The 17,340-nt window shown below is 54.4% G+C and overlaps 1 protein-coding gene across 1 annotated transcript in view; it reads left to right on the top strand.

The window, feature by feature from the left end:
* CLNK (cytokine dependent hematopoietic cell linker) overlaps positions 1-17,340 on the top strand; it is a 79,168-nt gene that overhangs the window by 20,407 nt on the left and 41,421 nt on the right. Inside the window, exons 2-3 of the mRNA XM_037530543.1 lie at positions 9,778-9,849; positions 16,809-16,837. Coding sequence (XP_037386440.1) covers positions 9,778-9,849; positions 16,809-16,837 — 101 coding nt within the window. The remainder of the gene's footprint in view (positions 1-9,777; positions 9,850-16,808; positions 16,838-17,340) is intronic.

Below are 17,340 nucleotides of genomic sequence, written 5' to 3'. Positions count from 1 at the left end.
GCAGCCTTTAGCAAACCGTAGTGGCCGCAGGGCCGGTGTGCTGGGAGCCGAGAACTGAGGTCCGGTGGGATGGAGTCCCCACTGCCAGGACCTCCCGCCTCGGGCGTGCTCCTCCGCCCTCTCTAGGGTCACGGTCTCCGGCAAGCGCAGTGCTCACTGCCGTCCGACGACATGGTGAACGTCGTAGACGAGGGAGCGCAGAGCCCTGGGGGCTGGGACTGGGCCACGGTCAGGCCAGGCAGGACACGCTTGAGGAGGCGGGACTGGTCTCAGCTTCGAGAGGCGCCTGAGAATAGCTGACTTTGCATGTGTTCCACCAAGTGGGGCACCCCGGGCACTAGCGGAGGACTGTGGCTGCCTTGGGGGGCAGGGGGGGGGGTAGAAGTAGCATCCGCCTGAAGGGTGTGATCCTGTAAAGGGCTGGACTGGCCACAGTGCAGGTTTTCTGATCCCATGCAGACCGGGTAAAGGAGGAGCCAGAGTCCTCAGTAGTTTTGCAGGTTTTTTATTTGGGGTTCACCAGGCATATGGCAGGCAGGGGTGCTGGCTGGGGGGCTGGGAGGCTGGCAGGCCTCCCAGCCCCCAGCAAGTCTTCACTCTATCTGGGCTCTCTAGCGTTCGTTCTGCTGCTTCTCGGCTTCTCTTTCGGTTTCTGCTTCGGCTTCCACTGCTGCTGCTGGTACTGCTATTGCTGCTGCTACTGCTGCTGCTGCTTCTGCTGGCGTCCCCGCGACGCCGCCCTTAAAAGCACAGTCTTAGCCCAGGTGAATCCCATCTACCTAGGCCCACACCCTCCTCCAGGTGCCGCCATCAGGCCTGCATTCAGGACAAGGATCCATCATCTATCCTGATGGCGGAAGGGCAGAAAAGCCTGATATTTTCTTTACCCTACAGATCCTGTACCCCAAAATCACACACAGTGTTGTAAACCAATGTCACCTCAATTTTAAAAAAAATGCTGTGATGTTTTGAGGTTTGTTTGTTTCTTGAAGATCGTAGAAATCCAACCCAACTCATTTACAGTTCTGAACATCCTTTCTGATTTTTTATTTCCTGCCTTTCCTGGGACACACCCCAGCCCACAGGCCGGCCTCTCCTGCAGACACGAGGCTCGTTGCCTTGTGAGGTGTCGGTCCCAGGCGGGCAGCAGAAGGGCTCCGAGAAGGCGGTGGCTGAGGACAGTAGCTTTATTTGCAGCACTGACCACGACGCCATCTGCCTCCCTGTGATGCCTCCTCCTGGCTGGCTGGCGGGAGCTTGAGGAGAATGGCTGGTTTCAACACACAAAGCTCCAGAAGCCAGAGCTGGTTTATTTTCCCAACAGGTGATTGCTGTGCTTAACGCCAATCTAGTGTGAAAGGCTCTGGCATTTGCCTTCGGAGAGTGCGGGTGGCAGTCGGATGGATTACAGTGCGCCGTCTGAGGGTTCTCGCCTGCTGCAGGCCCAGCTGCAGGATTAATCGGCTGTGGGTTTCAGCAGAGCTGAGCGGTGGTGTGGCAGTACCCACCGCGGCGTCCCTGAGGCCAGGACAGAGCCCAAGACCATCCACCATGATCCATCACAGCCAAAGGATGCTGGCTCTAGCAGTTTACTCCCAGACCTTCTTTTAAATGCCTTTATTTAGGTATGGCCATGGCATTTTATAATTCACCCCGTTCAAGTGTATGAGTCCAAAGTTCTTTTAGCAAATTGACCAAGTTGTGCGACCATCACCATCAATCAGTTTTAGGACCTTTCCATCATCCCAGTAAGATTTCTCATTCCCAATTACTGTCATGGGGCTCAGTCCCCCAGTACCCAGGCTCTGCACTGGCAACCACGAATCGACTCTGTGTCTTTTTATAGATTTCTCTCTTTTGGACATTTCGTTCCATTTCGTGTGGAATGATACAACATGTGGCCTCAGTGTCTGGCTCTGTCAGTGACGTGGTTTTGAGGTTTGTCCAAGTTGTAGTCTGTTTAATAGTTCATTCCTTTTTATTGCTGAATAATATTCCATTGCATCCATGTGTGATCGATTCACCAGCTGATGAACATTTAGCTTGTTTTCCATTGGGGGCGCGGGTGAAGAACTATCGAGAATATTTGTGGCAAGTGTGTGTGTGTGTGTGTGGATGTGTCTTCTTCTCCCTCGGGCAGCTGCCTCAGTGTGGAATTGCTGGGGCACTTGGTAAACTTCTGTTTAACTCTAAGGAACTTTCTGCAGCATCTTGACTCTTGCCTGCAAGTTCATCAACCCCCTCACCCCCATGACTGAAAGGCTAGTGGTGTTCCATGAGGAATGATGGTGCTCTCTGTTCTCCTTGCTCACAGCACACCTCTCTTTGTAGCCCAGGATTAAAAACAAAAGCCAAAGCTCTTCTCTCTCTCTCCTGATTGTACACATAGCAAAAAAAAAAAAAAAAAGAGGTCAGGGGCTCGGGCCCCTGAGGCCGCCAGCGTTGAAATCCAGTCTCTTCCCCTCTCTGCTTCTCTTCTCTGACGGTGGAGCCCAGGGAAACCACACTCCAAAGGCGAGCGGGAAGTCAAGCCCTCAGCTCCAGGCCATTGGTGTGGCTCCTGAACCACTAGATAAAATCGTTATTTCCAACATTCTGGACAAATATTAACTCTCGTCTCCTTGTGATTTAATTCCCCAGAGGCGTTGCGGTACCTGCTACCTGCTTGGCGCAGAAAAAGGTCACAGTGGGAAGGTCATTCCCAAAGTGCAGCCCCGTCTTTGGCAGCTCGCAGGAGCCCGGCTGAGGAGCCCGGCTGAGGAGCCCAGACTGACCGTTCCCCCTCACGCGTCTTGGGCCGTGAAAGGACTTTGGATGGCACCCACCCTGTTGACAAAGTTGTTTAGGAGCAAAGAGAATAGAATAGTCGGGTTTGGGTCTGCCCCGCGTTGCTCCTCTCTCTGAGAACAGTCGATGCCTGGGAGCTGACCTCGGAGAACAGGAACGCGAGTGTGAGGCCGTCGGCCTGCGGGGGAGGGTGACAGGCGGCGGTTAGGTGTGCGTGGGATGGGCAGGGGAGGAAGGCGGCCATGTCTCTGGGATTTCACACTCCTATATTTAAAGGAGAGCAGCATTGCCTTCCATGCCGCTCGTCACACCTGCTGAGACATGGCTGTCCCTGTGGCAGACGTGGGAGGTTTTGGCCCCAGTGGTAACATCATCATCCCCAGCCAGAAATATGGGGTCTCGTCACGGGAGGGCCAGATGCCGGCGACGGCTGGTGCCTGAGCCAGCGCCTTGTGCCCACGAAGCTGCGAGTGGCCGCTGCTCGGGCAGGTTAGACCCCGGGGTCGAGCATTCAGCTAAATTTAAAAAAGGCTCAAGCAATAGTTCTTGGGGGATAGAGGTATGCAGACACACATATATATGTGGACACGGACATGTGTGTATTGTGTTAGTGTGCACGCGTGTGTACACACGCATATCTGCATGCAGGGACGAAGCCTGTCATACAGTCTGCTGCTGCAAATGACATACAAAACATAATTGGCAAATAACGATGAAATACAGTGCTCCTTCCCTCTCGCCCACCGCGCTCACGGGATGGCTCCATTCAGTTCTGCTGATTCATACCCTGCGCTGACCTTGGTCTGCAACCTACAAATCGAGTGCAGTTCTGACAACAGAACCGGTTATTTCCTCTATAGTAATGAGTAAAAGAGAAATGAAACAGCAGAGAAGTGAGCCAGAACTTCACTTTTTTGTCCACGATCTGAGCAAAAGCTTTGCTGCACCAGAAATTAGTTTTGAATTCTGGAAAAATACCTCCTGGCCTCTTGTGCTATCGCCAGGGCAACTGCTTCTCCATAATGATGGCGTTGACCAGGGTGGTCACTCATCAGGGTGCCAGGTGGCAAGAACCCTAAAAAAGCCCATGCACCCTGCTCCTGCTGGCACCCCGCTCCTGCTGGCACCCCACCAGGACAGGCACCCTGGGGAGAATGTAATTGCTGCACCCACAGTGGCTGGAGCTAACAGATCTCTGCGGACGGATCCGTGCAGGGGGCACTGCAGAGTCCACAGGCAGCAGGTGGGCGCTGGTAAGTCCTGTCTCTGGCACATCCTTGAGATTAGAGCTCTGGGAAAGGAAGGAGCTAAATTCAGACATCACCCTCCATTCTGCACTGCAACCCCGGGCACAGCAGAATATTCCAGCTCCATTTTCTGTCTCAGTAAACAAGAATTGGTAATTCTCTGGAGACATTTTGCCTCCACCTACGGACCTTCTCATGCACAAATGTTTCCTCTGCCCCATCCTGTGTGGGCAGCCCAGGTACTCAGAGTTTGGGTGGGAGGTGGCCACACCCACAGTGCCATGCAGGCCCCCGGAAACCAAGCCTGGTCCATTTCAACAGGGAGCCCCCCACCTCTGAGTTGGGAGAAGCTTCTGTCTCCCAGCTGATGGCGCAAGGCGGTCACCCCACTAGAGACCGGGTCACAGCCACAGACGGCCCCCCCGCTGTCCTCAGGGCCAGCTCCAATCCAGCACAATTCAGGCAAGGGTGGGGAGAGACAGTGTCCCTGCTGGGGGCCATGGCGACCTGCCTGCTGGCTGCCCTCAGGCCTGCTCTGAAGAAACCAGCTCAGGACCTTCTCAGCCCCAGTGCAACCGATCCCTGGGGCGACAGCCCTTCCCTGTGCCCCCTCCCTGCGCCCACGTGTGCTGTGGCACAGAGGGAAACCTCCACAACCTGTGCAGTCGGTGGTGGAAGAACAGCTTTGGCAATGAGATTTGTCTCACTGTGGAGTCTCTGGGGCTGGAGGCCGAGTCTTTGCGGAGACCATGAGGTAGAAGGTGAGGGGCTGCTCTGAGGATTATATTAAATCACCTGGGGCCACATTTGGAACCAGGAGGCACTCACCACCTGTAAATGACCTTTCCTTCCTTCTCTGTTGGGAGCTGCTGCCCAACGACTAAATATTGAAGAAATATATTAGTCAGGGAGCTCCAGAGAAATAGAACCAAGAGAATTATAAATATGTATTTTATACTTATATTTATGTTATATATAAAAATACATACTTATGTATTTACTTATATAAATGTATTTACTCATAAATATATTTCCATAATTTATATATAAATATATTTATATATGTATCGTCTATAGATATAGATATATAAATGCGTGTGCACATGTGTCCATATATATGCAGACCAGCAGACTGGAGACGCCGATAACAATGGCCAGCAGGTTGGAAACCCAGGCAGGGCTCCTGTGTTTCTGTCTTCAAGTGGAATTTCTTCTTCTGAAAACCGCAGTCTTTGCTCCAAAGCCTTCAACTGCTTAGATGAGGCCCGCCCATATCAGGAGGGTCATCTGCTTTACTCAGTGTCTACTCTGAGTTAATCACATCTAAGAAATGCCTCAACAGTTCCCAGACAATGTTTGAACAAACAGCTGGGTACCATCACCTAGCAAAGTTGGGCCAAAATTAACCATCAGAATATGGAACTGGGGAGAGGTGAACTGGTAAGGAAGAGCAACTGAAGCATCTCCCTGGGGTCAATTTATGATTGAGCGACTTCCCGCTCAAGTTCCTCTAGGAAGGGTCGCCAGTTCATATCTCCAGGGACCGGTTAGAACATGCTACATTTTTAATATAAAAGTGCAAGGTTAAGTGGGATCCGAGTGGCTGGGCTTTGTCAGCTGAAGGACGAGGCCCTCTGCAGATAGATTCAATTTCAAACCCAAAAACTGGGTGGCAGGAAGGTCGCGTACCGTGCAGCTGCTTCTGTTTCTCTGGGTTCAGTGCCGGCACATGGACAGTGTCCAGCAGGCAGACTGCGGCGCATCAAACCCCCAGAACCTGGGCTTTGCTCTGGGCAAGCGCTAAGTATTCCCTGGTCCAGAAGAAGCTGTTGACAGGAATGCCCCATTGAGATAAGCTTGCACTTGCCCCCATATGGCTGAGCAACCAAAGGAAATCACTGCTATGGGTCCCCCTCACCAAGATGAGTGTTTTGTGACAACTGATGTGGTGACTATTCTAAAGGCATTAGAATTAAAATACCCAGAGGCAAAAATTATTAAAATGGCCTCTCGAATGCAAGGGCAAAGAGTCAGAAGACCAGTTTATTCTGGTATTTGCTAGAGCCTTCTAAAATTAGCTGAAAAGCTTTTGAAAATTGTCCTGACATTTTCAGGGGTCAGGAAAGTTTATAAAATAAGCTGCAGGAAGATTTCAGCTAATTTGATTTATAGGTTTGCAAAAAAAAAAAATCCTTCTCGATGTTACTTAAGTGTCCTCTCTACTCACACTCCCACATGAAATACGCAGGATGTGTGAAGACAGTCACATAACCCTCCAGCTTCCCACCTCTGGCACCCACGGCCCTCCCCGGGGATGCCTCTCCCCTAGGTGTGAGTGAGGCCTCGACCACTTCTAAATAATAGGGAATGGCAAACTTGACATTTCCGGTGTGATAGAAGATTGAAACTTTCCTCTTGTCTTCCATGCTCCTATGACTTGATGAAGGGAGGAGCCCCGTCAGGAACCCCAAGGGGCACGGCACCAAGGGGAGCCTCTACGCAGCAGACTCCAGGGAACTGAGGTTCTTAGTCCAACAGGCCAACAGACTGACACCAGGGCCTTTCCCAGCTGAGCTTTCAGATGAAACCCCATCCCTACTGACACCTTAATTGGTCTCCTCATAGGAGACCCTAACACAGCAGGCCCTTGAAGCTACACCCAGATCCCTGACCCATATAAACCGTTAGATTATAAACGTGAGTTATTTAAGCTGCTGAATCTGGGCTAATATCACCACACAGCAGGAGACAACTATGACAGTGGCACCATTTTTAAGAAGGAAACAAAAGGCAACGTGACTTCTCTAAAGATGCTGAAATAGTGGCGTGTTCTTGTTCTGTGGACAGATAGCAGAAGCCGAGGGAACGGAGTGGAACATCATAAAGGAATTTGGTCCATCATATAAGGGAAAAAAAATCTTGAATATTTGTAAGGAAAAAAATCCCATGAACAGTATAAGGGAGAAAAACATCTCAAGGGTTGTGCAGAGAAGGAAATTTTACAGCGGCCCAAATAAAAGTCCTGGTGGGGCTGATAGAAGGTCAGAATAACAGCTGGCCGGGGCGTTCACGGCCTGGAGCTCAGCTCCCTCTCTCCCCAGCACAGCAGGGTTCCCGGGAAGTCCCCTAAAGCCCTCCCTGTGCCTCCACCCTGGAATCTGCCTCAGGTCCAGAGGGATGGCGGGAGGCGAGCAGGGTGAACTTTGCAGCAGGGCTGGGGATGCACTAGGGCGGGTCTCAGAGGGTTGTCCTGAGGACTGGATGGATTCGTTGGACAGCAGCCTGTGGTTGGGAATCATTGGCAAGTTTTCAAATGTTATTATCATAACAATTCTTGTCCTTCATGACCTTGGCCTCCGCAATTCAGCCCCCAAGTTCTCCAAAGAGAATTATGACTCAAGAGCCACATGTGTGACTGCGGGCCCCGCAGGCTCACTGAGTTCGCGGCTGTGTCGTTGGGGTGGGCAGGTCGCGTGGCTGGCCACTGTAAAGGTGTCAATTCACAGAGTGCAGACACCCCGAGGCTCCACAGCCAGGGCGGGAGGGGATGCAAGGACGCCGGGCAGCGCGCAGGCCAGCAAGTCCCCCCTCAGGAGGACAAGGGCAGGCACACGCGGGGGCTGGGGCTGGGGCTGCGTGTCCGCTTGTCCATGCTCTGGCCCCGCCAGCCTTGCTGCATCAGTGAACTAGCAAAGGGATTTCACAGGCCCGCTGGCGGGCCTCGAGGCGCAGAGCCCAGGGAGAGGCATTTGAACTGGACCTAAGTTTTTGCCAGCACAAGTCTGGGCCTGGGCTCATGTGGAGAAGCTGGTCCAGACAGCGGGCAGAGTGGGCCTGGCCGCGGGAGGGGTGGCAGGACACAGGCCAAGCGCCACAGGAGACTGCTTGGGCCTCGGACCAGCATCTTGGTGACCATGGGAAGGGTTTGGGCCTGGTCCTGCAGGATGGACCTCGGGGCAGGGGGCCGAAGCTAGAGGCCGGGGTGGAGGGCAAGACCAAAAGCAAGACAGAGGGTCACTCCTGGAAGCACAGAGGAGGCTCCAAGAGCCGCTTGGGGTTGGGGAGATGGCCATGAGGGAGGCGGGAGGAGCAGAGGACCCCAGGCTGCAGGTGGAAACAGCCAGCAGGGCGCCCTCACCAGCCAAAGGCCCGGCCTGCTGGAGCGCCACCAGGGAACCACAACAGATGCTCAGGGCCAATTAGAAAGGCCCAGAAAATAGTCCAATGTTTGTGTCTAGAACTTAGAAGCGAGAGGACAGATTTATGACTCCAGCTTTACCCAGATGGAAAAAGAAGGATGAAGTCATGGAATACCACAGCAACCAAACAATTCTCAAATCATGACATAACCAAAAGATAAGTAAAAAGCCACGCAATAGCGCAGTCTTCCCAGAGGGTCGCACAGAGGAGGCAGGGATCCCACCAGGTGTTCCACCCATCAGGCCACAGCCTGGGTAGAGAGAAGCATCGCAGGCTTCTCAGGAGTCTTGACCGTGCGACCGCCAGGCGTATCCACTGAGGGCCGGCACTGCCCAGGCCCTGGAGGGGGAGCCTGCCGATCTCCACCCCACAGAGTGTGGCTGGTGGCGCAGGTTTCAGGTGACACCCAGAGGAAGACGGCCACTCGGTGGGCTCCTGGCTCCGTGCGGGAGCCAGGCCACAGGTCGGCAAGGTCCCCGAGGATTTGAGGATGGTTGAGCTGAGCTCAGACGCCGGAGCTGGAACTAACGAGGAGGAGGAGCAGAAGCAGGGCCTGGAAGCATCCTGGTCTGTTCCACTGTGCGCCAGGCCCTAGATGCAGCTCTGCTGCTCAGATTTGCTTGAGGAAATAGTTCCCCTAAGCAGTGAAGGAACAGCTGTCACGTGAAATAGCTTCAGGGCCACATTCAGCCCCAGAAGATCTGAGGGTGGAGAGGAAGTCCAAGGAGCAGAAGCCAGGGAGACCCCAGCAGAGAGCAGGAGGCCTGAGGTCAGGAGGCTCGGAGGCCGCTGAGGGAGCTGGTCCTGGCGGGATGTCTGATGAAGTGTACCGAGCGCCTGGAAAGGGAAAGAAAGTGTATTAAACTTGCTTAATTAAATGAACAAGGGTGCACGATAGTGATGGTTTATGATGGCGAATGCCTTGCCGCATTTGAACAAATTGACTCAATTTAAAATAATTGAATCTCTTCATAGAAAATGCCACAGCCAAGTGCTGAAATTATAGAGCATTCAATAAATATTATTTGAATCCCAGTTGCTATTGCTAAATAACCGGCATTCTTGCATTGGATGGCATCTGCTACTTTGGGGTCAAATTCAGCTGACACGGGGAGCAGCTAGAACCTTCCTTGGCTCAAGGTCACTGTCCTTGTTTGACAGACCCCCATTGTGTGATGACAGTATGGTGACAGTATGGTGGCCCAGACACCCACAGAGCTGAGGGGTAGCGCCCAGCCAGCCTGGCAAGATGGGGGCGCACCCCATCTGTCTTGATGGGATGTTACCTCCACCCCCAGGCTGCTGTCCTTGTCAAATCCAGGTCTTGCATTAAAAAAATATATTTTAAACGAATTGAATTACTTTAAACCCACATTTTTTTAAAACCCAATGGAAATACAAAAAGAGATTTGGAATTATGTGTGAGACGTTAATTACTTAAATCTGACTGAGTGGTTGTTTCTATGAATGAATGCACTTAATTAATTTTTTTCCCCTCGCTTCTTGCTATTTCCTGACTACAATCTATTTTCTTTCATCCCAGGGGCAATCGAAGGACAACAAAAGAAGGATCCAGTGATTTGAAATTCCAGAACTTCAGTCTGCAGAAAAATAGGTCAGAATATTTATTTGTTTATTAATCGAGGAGTGAAAACTTTGGTTCTGCAGCAAATAAGCTGACCCCTCTCTCTCTCTCCCCCTACCCGCCCTCTCTCTCTCTCTCTCTCTCTCTCTCTCTCTCTCTCTCTCTCTCTCTCACTCACACACACACACACACATGTGCACACACACAATGTTGATGTGAGGGACTAGAATTGTTGCTGGTTGTGATCTCAGGGCTCACGGAGCCTGAAGTCCAGAAGGAGGAGGGACGAGGGGTCTGGGCCTGCTGTGTGCAGGATGCAGGTAGAGACTGAAGGGCCCTCGGCCTCCCAGGCAGGGCTCTGGACAGCCCAGGAAGCGGGCCTGGGACGCCGCCTCGGCCAATGACCCATCTAAAGCTGGATCAGCTCCCAAGTCCGGTGCAGGCCTCTCAAGCGGGGAGACCATAGCAGCCTGTCATTTCTTTAATTTGTCCTTCAATTGAGCAAAAAAATTTACTGAGCAATTATGCGTCGGGGCACATACGGGCTGCTGACCAGCAGATAAAACACATGGTCCGGGGTCACGGCTGAGGCTTAAAGCTCCTAAAGGGATGGACAGATGTGGCGAAATAACCTACAGGGGGCCCCAAAGCCCAGCTCTGCAGCGACACTGGTGCCCACGGCAGAGGGTCCTCTGCAGCCTCCTCAGAATACCCCCACTGAGCCCTGCCGGGGCCACCTCTGATGCGAGGATGTCCACGCGTCCTCTAGTCCTCGGGCCCCAGCGTGGCTCCCCGAGTCACCATCCAACACTTGCATGGACCCGACCCACCGCGCCAGGCCCTGGAAGCTTCTCAAGCTCCTCGCATGGGCGCAAGGAAATCTTTTCCCTGAACAGAGTGGCCAAGCGTCCGAAAAGAAAATACGCGAAATATTTTCAAGAGCAGATTCGGCCAAGCGCAATGTGTGGCTATTCCCAGACTTCTTTAATGTTTACATTAAATACATTTGAATAATGCATTTTAAGTCAGATTTTCTTATTTCCTGACAAAGCAGGAGATGGGAGATGGAAGGGTTAGAAGCTTTCCTTCAAATGGAGATGGCTAAAGCAATTACATACATCAAAGTAATATTTACGGTTACATTGGCAAAAAGAGCGCGGGAGAGCAGTGCTTTTTTCCAAAGCAAATTATTTCAGGACATGTCATAGCATGCTCAAGATATATTAAAAAGAGCAACAGACGGTATTTCTGCAACCCGTTCCAAACCATTTATAAACCCAAATTAAAAAAAAAAATTCTCATATACATACAAATCTCTATAGCACTGCATATTTTATAATGAAAGTATTATATGAATATAAATTAGTATTTGAGATATATAAATCAAATCAAATGTCTGGAAAATACGTATAAGGCCTACTGCCTTATTTTAATAACTATTAAATGTTGGCATCATTCTCTACACAGATCGTAATTGTGGACTGGGGGGGCTGGGGCCCCCGCGGGGACAGGACTCAGGACAGAACCAGTGTCCCGGCCTGGAGGCCTGGATTTCGCCCCATGACCTGCTGGAACCCGGGGCCTTGCGGGACAAGCCCCTCCGCCCACACCAGCGCCTCCTCCAGTAGAAATGCTACTGGACGTAACAGGGCAGCCTTGTCCCCACCGCCCCTGCACCCAAAGCCTGTGCTGGGGACCCGAAAAACAAAGGCAAGGAAGACTCAGTCCCGGCCACCAACATGCTCTCTAGGGCAGGGAAATATGGAAAGAATATAGAGCAGACCGTGTGCCGGCTGTGGGGACAGAGGCGGGCCTGGCAGGGGAGAGGGAGGCTGGGGGCCACCGTCCAGCATGTCTTCAGGCCCAGCTGCAGGCCTCGATGTCCCTTCCTGGAGGTCCCTGCAGCCAGGGACGGTGTCATCACACTTGCCCCCTGGGCCCTGTCACTGAAAGCATCTATTGATTTCTGCTCTGGGTTCCTGGCACAGGGCTCAGGAAACCCCTGTGATTTCCCGAGTGATAAGAGAACCAGGTGCACCCTCTGTTCTGGCTGCTGGGGGGGGCTGGTCCCCCAAAGTCCAAACAGGACCAGAAGCTTGGATCTCCCCGCAGCCTCCAGAGAGGGGAGAGGAGCTGGCCGTGGAGTTATTAGTGGGTCACGTCTACAGGAGGAAACATCCATGACACCCCAAGGCAGGGGGTTGGGAGGGCTTCCATGGGGGGGCCCATCCACACCAGGAAGGTGACGCGCCCCAACTCCAAGGGACGGGTCTTGTGCGCAGGGCCTCCCAGAGCTCGGCCTGTGTCTCTGTGTGTCTCCACCTGGCTCTCCCCTTACCCTTTCTCTCACCCTTTAATCAAGTGGCGAAGCAGCTGATTCGCTAATGAGGTGAGTCCTGACCTGACTCTACCTTGGAGTGAGTTTCATCTGTTTCAGAGTGACGTGGGCTGGGGAGGGCCCCCATCTCCCATCAGCAAGGTGCACCCCATGTGCGCACACATGCAGAGACATTCCCTCGGGGCCCTAGGCGTGCTGGGATAGGGTAGGTGGTTGGTGTGCAGACCCAGGCCTGCGCAGGGGCCTCACTCAGGGCCTGCTCCTCCGTGCCCCCCTTGCCGGTGTATGTGGCACGACTCACACGCTGTGTGCCGGCGTGTCCTGGCCCCCGCATTGATAGGTACCTGGTCTCCCTTACTCTGTTCTGGTTGATGAGTGAGCAAACCTTGGCCAGGAGCCAGGTGATCAGAGGCAGACTCTGGGGGCAGCCTGGGGAGCAAGGAAGTGCTGGCTCTCGAGGCCATCACGCCCTCTGACTTAGATGTCACCTCCCCCTCCATCCCCTCCAGTTGGCCACAGGCTCCGCGTTACTTTCGGGAGCCACAGCACTGAACACCCTTTACTGCACCTTGCCCAGCTCCCGCTGCCTCCCAGAGCGCCGGCCTCTCAGTGTCCCAGCAGCTGCCCTAGTCTCTGGCAGGTGCATGTCCCAGCCCAAGCGCCACAGCTGCCCCAGACAGCCGTCCACCCCCCGCCCCGCCCGGCACCACCCTCTGGCTGAGAGGAAGGAGGGTGTCCTGCCACCTGGCAGGTGTGAAACAGGACACCGTGACCCCGGGGTGCTGACCTCAGCCCGCTCCCTCCATCTGACAGCTGAGCTCACGGCTGCCAAGTGCTGACTTTCCACAAAAGCGCTAAACTTGAGTTAAAAATACTGCTGCCCAGAGTCGCCAGGAGCTCTGGGGGCCCCATTCCCGACCCTGGGTGCCTCAAAACAGAGGAAGAGGGAATGAATTTAGCAGCTGTAGGCACTTGGCAGTTCTCTCTACGTTACATTTAAAATGACGTCAGTAACCATTAACACTCTCCTTTTGACTAAATTGATACCAATTGGCGCAGAATTGAAGATTTTATCCTAAAGACATCTCTGGATTCCGGGGCAGAACTGAAGTGAGATGCGGAGCTGAGCCAGCGCCTCCCAGAAGCTGGGAGTGGGGAGAGAGGCCAGCAGGGGAAGTTGCCCCGAGCTGCCCCGGGTGCTGCTGCTGCCTCCTGCACCCCCAGTGGGTTCCTGGGGGCCACCCAGAGGCGACCACAGCACCACACTGGAGGGGCGATAGGAATAGTCTCCACAGCAGGAGCGGCGGGAGCGTGGCTCATAGGACGGTCTCGTCTCCATGGGAGCAGAATTACACACCTGCCAGCCTGGCCCCCTGGATAAGCGCAGCAGGTGGATCCCGCCGCTGCATTAGATCCAGGCCCCCAGGCTCCAGGGCAGGGGTCGGGGGGAGCCGAGGGAATTTAATTCCTTGTCCTTTAAAAATTAAAACACATTCCAGGTATTAAATTATTAAGAAGGATTAAAAATTAAAAATCAGAAAATTTTAATCTTTATTTGTAATGAGCCTTAAATATTGAATACCGCAGGGTTGGTGGCCAGGCTGGTGAGGTTCCTAGTCTGGACCGCCCGGCTGCATGGGCTCCGGCCTGTCCGCTTTCCCTGGGAGACACAGAGGCAGCCCCGGACCTCAGGCCCAGCGGGAAGGGAGCAGCGGCGCTGGGGCGGGCAGGAGCGGGAAGCGGAGCAGCACCCCACCCCCCAGCCCTGGCTGTCCGCAGGGACTGACGCTGTCAGGACAGGCAGCCGGCCAGTGGGCCCATGACCTTGGCCCCACAAGAGGAGCTGGATAACGCCAGGGCCTTGCTCGGCCCCTGGGCGCGCACAGCCTATCTCTGTCTCCGCAAAGCCTGCAGGCAGCACCTTCCACGCGTCGTCCTGGGCCATCAAGCTGCAAAGGCATCCACATGGGACCCTTTTCAGAGAGCGTGTCAGCTGCCGGTGTCCAGCATGCCTCCCCCACCCCTGCTTCCAGGCCCCTGGAGGCAGCCTCCCAGCATCCTCTCCCCCTCCTCGGGCTCAGCTGGAATAACACCTTCCAGGCCTCGCTGGAGCTTCCTCTGCTAATTCACTTGGCCTTGCAGTGACGCAGGGAGAGCCCTGGGGTGCATAATCCCAGAGGAAATGACATATGAATGAGCGCCTCTGCTTTGGGCCCCCAGGAGGCAGGGCGGATCAAGAGGCCACTTTCAGACACTCTCTCCCAAAGGCCGAGAGCCCCGGGGGCTGCTCCGCTCCAGGTGAATCGTCCTGGACACACCCCACTCTGTCCCCTGCCCACCTCCATCCACAGCCCACCATGCCCCTCGAGGCAGGTCTCTTAACTTAGTGGCATCTGCAAAGTGGGGGAGCCCACCCACCAGGGAAGTCAGGCCCGCAGACACTAGCCCCTTCGCTCCAGCCTCTTTGGGTGTCAGAAGGCCTCGGTTCTGCCGCCTAGTGTCTGAAACGTGGAAAAAGAAGCTGGACATCACCTCCACAGCACTTTCCTCGTTCAGTCTCTGATTCTACAAAGCAAGTGAGGTCAAGGTCAGAAGAAGAATGGACACTGCTTTAAAAGGGGCCCTCCGCCCTGACGTCCTGGAGGTGAGGACTACGCAGCTAAACCCCTGTCTAGGCCGGGCCGGGGCTGCCTCCATAGAGGGCAGGATGACCACAGGACATGGAGTCCACTGCCCACCGTCAGGAGAGCTGTCCTTCCAGCGCACACCTCAGGAGTTAGAGTCTGGGGAGGCCCGTGAGGTCATCATCAAAGAACCAGGAAGTCAGAGCAGAGGCAGGAGAGTCTCGGCCCCGATAAACGGTCTGCTGACCGGCTGATTCTCCGTCGACTTCTGCAGAATCTCGGGCGGCTTGAACGGCTGCCAGGACTATCCACAAGGGTTCCCAGCCCCAGCTGCACCGCCTCCAGGGGTGACTCACCCCTGCCTCTAGGGGAAGGCCAGGGAGGCGGCCAAGAACGGGTTCAGATAGGCTGGTATCAGAGTCTCCCCTCGCCGTGTGCATGGGTGAGTTGTGGGCCCCTCTGAAGCCCCCACGTTCTGATCTATAATTTGGAACAAGAATAGCTCCCCCAGAGGGTCATTATGAGGATTAAAATGGAGAAGCAGAGGACCACGGGGTGAGCTGGAAGCTGGACTCGTGGGCTGTGTCTCCTGGTTACTAGTAGCTCATGGCTTAACTCTTCTGTGCCCAGTATCCCAGCCACCAGGCAGGCCTCATAAATATTTACACCCGGCGTGTGTTGCGATGCTCAGTAATTGCACCTGTGACGCAGGTGGAGGCCTCGGAGGGGAGGCGTGATGCCAGCACCATCGCGCGCGGGAGGCACAAACAAGCCGGCTGTCACAGCAGCGGCCTTGGCGCTTCCATGGCCCCAGGGCTTTGCAGATCACGGCCCAAAACTTAGGGAAAAGCTGTTCCCAAGACACACAATCCAAGAGCGAGCGGCAGGGCTGTGCCCTGCCTGGGGGAGCGTGGACATGGATGTAGACAGGAGACTTAGCTGGGAGGAAATGCAAGTGGCCCAGGGCCATTTGAAAGGAAGTCAGCAATTCAGTCTAGTCCGACATGAAACAGACAGGATGAGGCAGCAGACAAAGGTTTGGAAGTGTGGGTTTCACACTGGGAGGCACAGGCGTGGCCCTTCTGTGGCGAGACATGACAGCACTGCAGACCCCAACGATGGGGACCTGCACATGACTTGCCCCCTTCATGGAACTCGATGGAGTCTCTCTATGGAAATATTCAGTGATTAGACTGAAAACACCACGTGCATCTCGACATTACTCAGCACAGGGAAAACTAGCCTGGACCCAAGTGCCTCTCCCAAACCCCCGGAGCTGCTAAGCACCATGTTGGGGGGTGATAGTTGAAGTACAATGTGTGTGGGCCTCCCTGGTGGTGCAAGGGGGTAAACACAGCACTGTGAAGCTATCAGCAGCCTCTGCAGCTCTAGTTCGATCCCCGGCCAGGGAGCTACCCACATGGCACAGCAGACCTCTCCTGTCTCCCCGCTGCTCCCCTCAGCAGTGTATTTCGGTAGCTCTGCCTGCTCTGCTCCCCACTCTGTCTCTGGTGGATCCTCTCACCCCCACACCTCTGGCCTGTACTCCAGTTCTTGCATGCATAAATAAATCTTAAAAAAAAAAATAAAAAAAGTACAACGTGTATGTGACCCCAAGCGCCTGTGCATCCTCCGCTGCTGCTGTGATATTTCTGGGGATTTAAACCCGGCCAACGACCGCATACACTCTGTGTAGATGCGCAGGCAGGTCTCCAAAATACTCGCTGTGGGGGTGACGGCTGTCTCCCTCCACCTGCATTCTGCTGTTTTCCATGTTCCCCGAAATGATGTGCCATTTCAGGTCAAAACAACATGAACATAAAGAAACCGCCCCTCTCGAGGGGTGGGTACAGGAGATGACTGACAACAGGCACGCCTGAGGCTTGCTGGATGTCGGCATGGGTGTCACCTAACAAAAAAAGGAAAAAATCATTCAGTGGGTTGACCCCGAACAGCCCATGGCCACCTCACACTGCGGGGCCGGGGCTGCGGGCCGCTGACACTCACCCCTTGTCTCTGCTCCCTAGGTCGTGGCCTCACATCAGCAGTCCCGCAGGTGAGTCGGGCTCGGCCCCCGCGCGCGGGAACGTCAGCGGGTCTGTTCGATTTTCTCTCCATCCCTGTACCTTCCCCTCTGGTAGGGCCTTCAGCCTGTTCTGCAGAGTAGCAGGGTCTTGTCCTCCCGCTGCTCCCAGCTGCAGCCTGGTCTGCGATTCCCACGAGCTTGGGGGTCCCTCTGGCAGGCAGAGGGGAACCCTGGCTCGCCCTTTATTCACCACGTCTGGGATATGGTGCAGCTCCCTCGGGGGCGCCCCTGCTTCTGTGAAACGTGCGTGGGTCTGCCAGTGGCGGCGAATGCTGGCCGGCTGGGCGGTATTGGGGTCCCGTGAGTGTCTGCGCGGGTAAACGCGCCAGAAGCCACACTTCACGGTGCCCTGGCATCCGTTCAGAGCCCGGCTCCTGGTGCTGGACACTCGTGAGGAGGCCACGGAAGCGTGTGCGGTTCATCCTGCAACATTGTTCTTTCGGAAAGTCCTCAGAAAGCTGGTGGCTAAGAAC

The sequence above is a fragment of the Talpa occidentalis genome, unplaced genomic scaffold (genome assembly GCF_014898055.3).
Source record: "Talpa occidentalis isolate TD23 unplaced genomic scaffold, MPIMG_talOcc4v2.1 talOcc4.6, whole genome shotgun sequence".
In the NCBI taxonomy this organism is placed as follows: domain Eukaryota; kingdom Metazoa; phylum Chordata; class Mammalia; order Eulipotyphla; family Talpidae; genus Talpa; species Talpa occidentalis.
The sequence above is the reverse complement of the archived record's forward strand: the minus strand, read 5'-3'. Positions and strand labels throughout refer to the sequence as shown.